The 6,536-nt window shown below is 53.1% G+C and overlaps 3 protein-coding genes across 3 annotated transcripts; all 3 read right to left on the bottom strand.

The window, feature by feature from the left end:
• Positions 1-224: 224 nt before the first annotated feature.
• Positions 225-1,077, bottom strand: IUM83_03604 (CREG-like protein; the record flags this gene model as incomplete). Its single annotated transcript, XM_067927620.1, has 4 exons — positions 225-363; positions 443-620; positions 693-764; positions 834-1,077. 4 exons carry the CDS (start codon positions 1,075-1,077, stop codon positions 225-227), a joined length of 633 nt encoding a protein of 210 aa, XP_067795446.1.
• Positions 1,078-1,233: 156 nt separating this feature from the next.
• Positions 1,234-2,172, bottom strand: IUM83_03603 (Aldose 1-epimerase; the record flags this gene model as incomplete). The annotated part of the gene is made up of 1 exon (XM_067927619.1): positions 1,234-2,172. One exon carries the CDS (start codon positions 2,170-2,172, stop codon positions 1,234-1,236), a length of 939 nt encoding a protein of 312 aa, XP_067795449.1.
• A 2,327-nt stretch (positions 2,173-4,499) lies between these two features.
• IUM83_03602 (cell division protease ftsH) lies at positions 4,500-5,941 on the bottom strand (the record flags this gene model as incomplete). The annotated part of the gene is made up of 2 exons (XM_067927618.1): positions 4,500-5,544; positions 5,679-5,941. The coding sequence occupies 2 exons, from the start codon at positions 5,939-5,941 to the stop codon at positions 4,500-4,502; spliced, it is 1,308 nt and encodes a 435-aa protein (XP_067795450.1).
• Between the last annotated feature and the right edge of the window lie 595 nt (positions 5,942-6,536).

Genomic DNA, 6,536 nt, shown 5'->3' with positions numbered 1-6,536 from the left:
GCAAGTGTCTGCTATACATCCAGTGTCGGTGCGAACACTATGCCATACGACAGTTGGAAGTGAGCTAGCTAGCGATAGCCGTTCAACCTCCTCAACCTCCTAGTTAACCAATACGTTTTTTTCTTCCTTCAGTGCCATCCGTCATCAACGGACCTTTTCAACCATCGGGCGTTCATAGAGTACTTAAAGAGCCTGCTGTCCGAGGAGTTGTTCTCTTGGACCATCTACAGCTTGATCTTGTAATAGTCGCTAACACGAATGTGCTTGGCAGCGCCGTAGAAGTCCAGGAAAACAAGGTGCTCGATCTCCAGCACGTACAGCGCAAAGCCGTGGTTCTTCGGCCAATGCTTCATCTGCGGGTGCCTGAATAGACCACGCAACAACACCAATCAACATGTAGTGAGATGAAGCTGTTGCCTGCTTGTCTTGATGTTCTTCCTACTTCGAGAAGACCACGCGCTCAGCGTAACTGCGCTGACTTGTCTCGACTGGCACCACTCTCCCCGTCAAGGAGAGTCGCCAGCACGTTGGGTCTTCCGGGTCCATGAGGCAGGCTTTTGGTCCTCCCTGCGCGCTCGACAGCGCCATCGTCGCGTTGGGGTTCGCCTTCAGATCCACCGCTATACGTATGTACTCCATCCCGTCAGCATAATAAGCCAAGAAGCATACTACATAGCTGCACCCTAGTATACCGGTCAGGTCCTCGACCGAGAGGTAGAAGAACATGGTGCCCGTCGCGTCCTGCTTGGCGAAGCCGACCCCATCTGGGGTATCATGGATCTCACGTCAGAAATCAGATCACTTCTCCTCACATCGGGAGGTCAGGTGATTACCACTGTACGACACGACGTTGGCGAACGCCGCGCCCTGGAAGGCGACGGAGGTGGTGGCCATGATGCCCCACACGTTCTCGTGCACCAGCATGCGAGCGTGTCTGGCATGCAGCATGGCGAACGGGCCGCCTTCCCTTTCTTCTGCTGGTAGCAGAGACGTCGCTGATGCACTGTAAACCTCGCCCCCCTGGGCTGAAACCGTGGCGAGCAGCAGCAGCAAGAGGATGACGACGATCGAGGACATGGCGATAGAGTTGTTCTCCTTTCGTGGTGAGTTCTCAAGTGACCTGAGTTGTCAAAGTACGAGTCTGATTGGGTGGAGGCGGTCAACTTCAACATCGAATCATCTTTTGAGTCATGGCTACACTTGATCTAAGGTTGCATGTACCTATACGTGGAGTTAGGCCTTGGCGACCGTGATGGTCTGCTGGAGCGTGTAGGTCTGGCCGACGGGCAGGGCCTGCTTCTCCGAGACGCGGCCGGGCTCGACGGCGAGCATGTTGATGTACTCCTCGGCGCCGAAGTCCTTGAAGGTCTTGGAGCGCTCGACCCACGGGTTCCAGATCACGGCGTCGGTCTTGGTCTTGATGGCCTTGCCGTCCGCGGTGATCATGCCAGCCTTGTCGATCGTCACCTTGCGGTTAGCGGAGGAGACCACGAGGGGCGACGGCGCGTTGTAGTAGATACTGTCCGTCTCGGCGGTGATGGTGAGCTCCGGCTGCGTCTGCGTCTTGTTCACCTGGGCCACCTTGTCGAAGAACTTGAGCCCCGAGAGGCCCGACACCTTCGTGTTGCCGTTGCGCACGTCGTCCACGTAGATGTAGTTGTGCAGCAGCGCGTGGAAGTCGATCGGGTCCTTGTTGGTGTTCTGCACGCGCAGAGCCGTCTGCAGCTTGTCAGCGTACAGCTTCACCTCGTACTCCAGCTTGAACTCAACGGGCCACATCTTGCGGGTCGCGTCGCTGGCCGCCATGGTGAACTTGGCCACGCTGGGGCTGCTCTTGTCAGTGGCGTCCGTGTGGCTCGCCATCGTCCAGTTGGTGACGCGGGCGAAGCCATGGCCGGGCAATCCCGTCGCGCTGCCAAAGTTAGGGAAGACGACAGGGATACCGCCCATGATCGGGTTCACGCCGTCCAGGTACGAGTGCTTAGACAGGAAGATGACATCGCGAGTGGGGTCCTCGGCCGTGCGGAACGACTTCACGTGAGCTCCGAACAAGAACACCTCGGCGTTCGAGCCCGACGGGTGCGTAAGCTTCGTAGTTGCCAACTCGGCCTGCACACCACACGCTAGCAAGCAGGCGGCGATGGTCGCAGCAAAAGACTTGAAGGCCAGCATGGAGGTAGGTGTTCGCGCTCGTGGGGGTGAATTGTTAAGTGAGCAGGGCGGATTACCATCGTGAGAGCCAAATCGCGCAACGGCTCCCCCATGTGTTCATTAATAATTCATATTAACCTGGTACAACCGAACAGCAATGCGCATATGTACGGTCGGAAACCAGACCCGATGGCGCTTTGAAGAGTTTGGATTGGCCCAATGTGCTCATCATGATCTCGCTGCTCCTAGCAGGCTGGCAGGGTGGAGTCTGAACTCGTGGGTAGGACTCCTACCCCTGTACCGACGGTACGGTAGGCTACACCGTAGGAACTCTTTCACCATCACGGGCACTGCTATCGTTCCTTCGTTCATCCATACGCCTTGCCGTACTCTGAACTCGATTGCGAAGGGATTCCAACTACATGTATTAGAAGCAGCACTTGTATTGTGCAGTACAGTATCCAAAAATGAATGACAAGCCACGTGCATGCCAGCCCTGCTGTCTTAGACCTGTCTAATTTACGCTGAGAGTTTGTTTACTTCGTCTCTAGGACCATATCACCGCCGGCGTATACATAGCCGACTGCTTTTTGAAGCTTCACGTGAGTCCCTGCACCCATCGCCGACACATGCTAGGTATCCGGAACATCTTGCGTCAATGCCTGCCTAGCCCAGCGTGCACAAAATGAAAATGGACTCCATGTAATCATTTGAGTCAGCTTTGACGCTGTCCATTTCGTTGACTTGGTCCATGCAAACTTCCTTGGTACATGTACTGCAGGCAACCCTCTCGGGCATTGACTGAATTGATCCCCTTAAAAGTATATACCTTTAAATGTACGTATTGCAATACATGCAATGCACGCACTACATGCAAATACCTGTATTCACCATTATGTTTTTGCGGCAAACTTGCTGTATGTCCTTCAGCGTTCTGCACACACAGATACCGCCCGTAAACTTGTTCACGGCACGCCGGTCTATCGCTCTGAATAGCTCTCCTGTACATGTACTCTAATAAAAGCTCGATGAGCGAAATGAAGTGAACCGCAGCGCATGGAAAGTAGTGTACTCCGCAGACATGTTTGCAAATTTGCCACTCACTAACTAACTGTAAGCGTTGTTTGCTCCGTTAGCACCAAGTCATAACTTCCAAGTCAGCTACAAATTCGTTGTCGAGGTCACTACTTCGTCATTCGAAATTCGTTTCGAAAACATTGCAAAACGCAGCAATATTGATATACAAACATGACTTCACGTAATAGCACTTAAACCTAAAATTGTCAACATGTTCATATAATTCTAGCTTATATATATAGCTAGGATAATTCGCCTAACCCCATCAACACTAGTTCTGCTAAACATTTACGAAAGCCAATTTTAATTTCTATATTGTGCGTTTTGTTTTACGCCACTACATGTACTTAGGCCACCTCCGCACCTTACTGTCGTAAATTATCCCTACCCAGAACACCAGCACCTCAGCAGCAACAAAACGTCAAGATATTGATATATGTACAGTAGATCCGTGTGTGAAAACTGGGCGTTGCTCCATCAGGAAACCGAATAAATTAGAGCAACAATGATGCAAAGAGCGCCCTTGAGTCTCTCTATTGAGCACGGTAGCTCCTCACATTGCATGTACTTGTAGAAGGTTATTGTCGTTAGCCTAGTGACCATGGCGTTGAGGCTGGCACCTTGGCTGATGGCTGCGGAATACGCTGGTGGCGTTGACTCTTAAGGCTGAGGCGATCAGCACGGTCTTGATTGAGCGTTTCTACATGCTGCTCTCAACCTGCTCAATTCGATGAATGAATATTACTTTGTCTGGCTGATAGTATAGTTTCTGCTTCTTCGATGAATGCTCACCCTTTCTTTTGGGTTTGCGGGACGCAGGTAGCTGTTCTCGCATGTTCTTTTGCCTCGAGAATCTCTACTGTTTCGCTTGTCGCTTTCTCAGACAAAAGAGCAGATACGAGCATTTAACGGGTTGTTGCCAACAATTGTTAATATGTCTTCAAGAATGAAACTTTACACGCGGCTTGAATTTCTGCTGGTGTAAGCTAACAAATGCTGTGCGCAGCTAAAGTAGCAGCTACATGTAGCATACATAGCATATATTATAATAAGAATCCGAGCTAGCGAAAACCCCAATACAGCGCTGCGATCGATGCGGTACTATGGGAAACCTCCAAAACTTCCGCCCCTCCCAAACTTCCTTCAACGTTGTAAAACAAAAAGGTTGCCGTGCGCATTATCTCCACGCCATCCCGTCCTTACAAATATATTTCGCTCTTACCAAACTGCAGTGCTTCGATAATCAAAATCCTGAGAGGAGCATCTCCTTGCTAATTGTCTCCCATGGTAAACTCAAAAGACGACCCGGCAATACTGCGAGTCTGCGACTCGAACGCGCGGTTCATAGCCAACTCAAAGTGCGCATGTTTGATGCTTGTGTCGCCATGACGTACGGCGAGCAACGCAGCTTCATTCACGAGGCTTGCTAGCTGCGCCCCCGAGCGCTGACCCAACTGGCCGCATTCCTCCGCGATGACAGACAGGTCCACTTCGCTGTCAAGACGCACATTTCGACAGTGCACTTCTAGAATCGCCTCCCGTCCCTTGGCGTCCGGCAGACCCACATACACGTGGCGGTCGAAGCGGCCGGGGCGGCACAGCGCCGGGTCCAGAACTTCCGGGCGGTTGGTAGCTGCAATGACGATGACTCCATTGACATTCCCCTCGAACCCGTCCATCTCCGTGAGTAGTTGATTCAGCGTCTGCTCTCGTTCATCGTTCGAGTTGAATCCACCGCGCGCCTTAGCCAGCGCATCGATCTCATCAATGAAAATGATGCACTGTGGGTGCTGCGAGGCCTGCGTGAAGAGGTCTCGCACCCTCGCCGCACCTCGACCCACGAGCATCTCGACGAAATCCGAGGCGGAGCAAAACAAGAAGGCCACCCCGGCTTCGGACGCGACAGCTCTAGCCAGCAGCGTCTTGCCCGTGCCCGACGGGCCACACAGCATCACCCCCTTGGGCACCTTGGCGCCAATGGCCTGGTACCTGGCCGGGTGTCTCAAGAAGTCCACGACCTCCTCCAGCTCCTTCCTGGCGCCATCGATGCCCGCCACGTCGTCAAAGGAGATCCTCTCCACCTGCTGCTGCTTGCGCACCTTCTTGGTGCCGTCCTTGCCCACTCCCCCGGCGTCCGTGCCGAACATCCCGCGCAGCATCTTGTAGGTCAGGCCCAGGTACAGGAACGGCAGCAGCGCCAGGGCCACGGGCGCCAATCTGCTGGTCGTGGACGGCGTCACGGAGCCAAACTCGACGCCCGAGCGCACCAGCGCGTCCAGGATGTACGTGCTCTCGGTCCTCGGCGGCACCAGCACCCTGCGCGTCACATGATACGCCACGGAACGTCAAAGCTTATACTATGGCATCCTCAAACTAATACTCCTCCATATCTCCTCCTCTAGAGCTCCTCTGCGCGTCGAACCCCCGTGGATCGGTGCGCCTCCTCTTACTTGTAAGTCTCGACGCCGTCCTTTGCCTGCACGATGCAGTGGTCCCCCGCTAGAAGCACTTTCCCGACGCGGTGGGCCCGCAAGTCGAACAGGAAGGCGCTGAACAGCCTCCAGGCCGGCGTAGCGGGCGCCTCAGTGGTTGTGAGAGCGCGCAATTTGACCAGCACAGAGGCGAGCAGCAGGCGCAGCCTCCGGGCGCCCCGGCCTGCCAGCAGCAGCACGCACAGCGCCGTCACGAACCGCCGAGCGCTCGGCACCCGCATCCTCTCCGGGCCCGTGGTATGTTGAGTCGACGGGCCCGCGCAGTCGAAGGTCGAAGTTCACAAGTGCTCGGCCAAATATACTACCCAGAAACGTATCTCACTACGCACAAACTTGTATATGGGCGGGAGTATGCAAAACAGTTTCTTCAGGATGCTGGAGAATCTATGGCGAGTTCTTGTGTCCGTCTGTGTGGAAGACTCGCCGAGTTATTTTTTTTTCGGGAATGGGTTTCTCCCGCCTAATTTCGGATTTCTGATTTTCAGAAATTTAGATTTCAGAGACTATCGAGTTGTGCAGTTTCCAATATTAAATGAATTGGGCGAAATACATTCATTTCAATTAACTCCAATTAATCAATTGGGCGAAATACATGTCACGGCCAGAGTTGGAGATTAGTAGCGTTGGTAGTACTATATGACTACTATTTAGTAGTGCTACGCGATAGTACTGGATGTTTGTCCGATTAGCAGTGCTAATTGAATAGTAGCGATACAAACAACCAGGTGGTCCACCTGCCTAATCGCGTCTTTCTGCTTTTAGCTTACGAATCTTTTCGTATATATGCTCTTAATTCGAGGGAAAATTCCATAGTTT

This window comes from Phytophthora cinnamomi, assembly GCF_018691715.1.
Source record: "Phytophthora cinnamomi strain GKB4 chromosome Unknown Contig21, whole genome shotgun sequence".
Lineage (NCBI taxonomy): Eukaryota > Oomycota > Peronosporomycetes > Peronosporales > Peronosporaceae > Phytophthora > Phytophthora cinnamomi.
The sequence above is the reverse complement of the archived record's forward strand: the minus strand, read 5'-3'. Positions and strand labels throughout refer to the sequence as shown.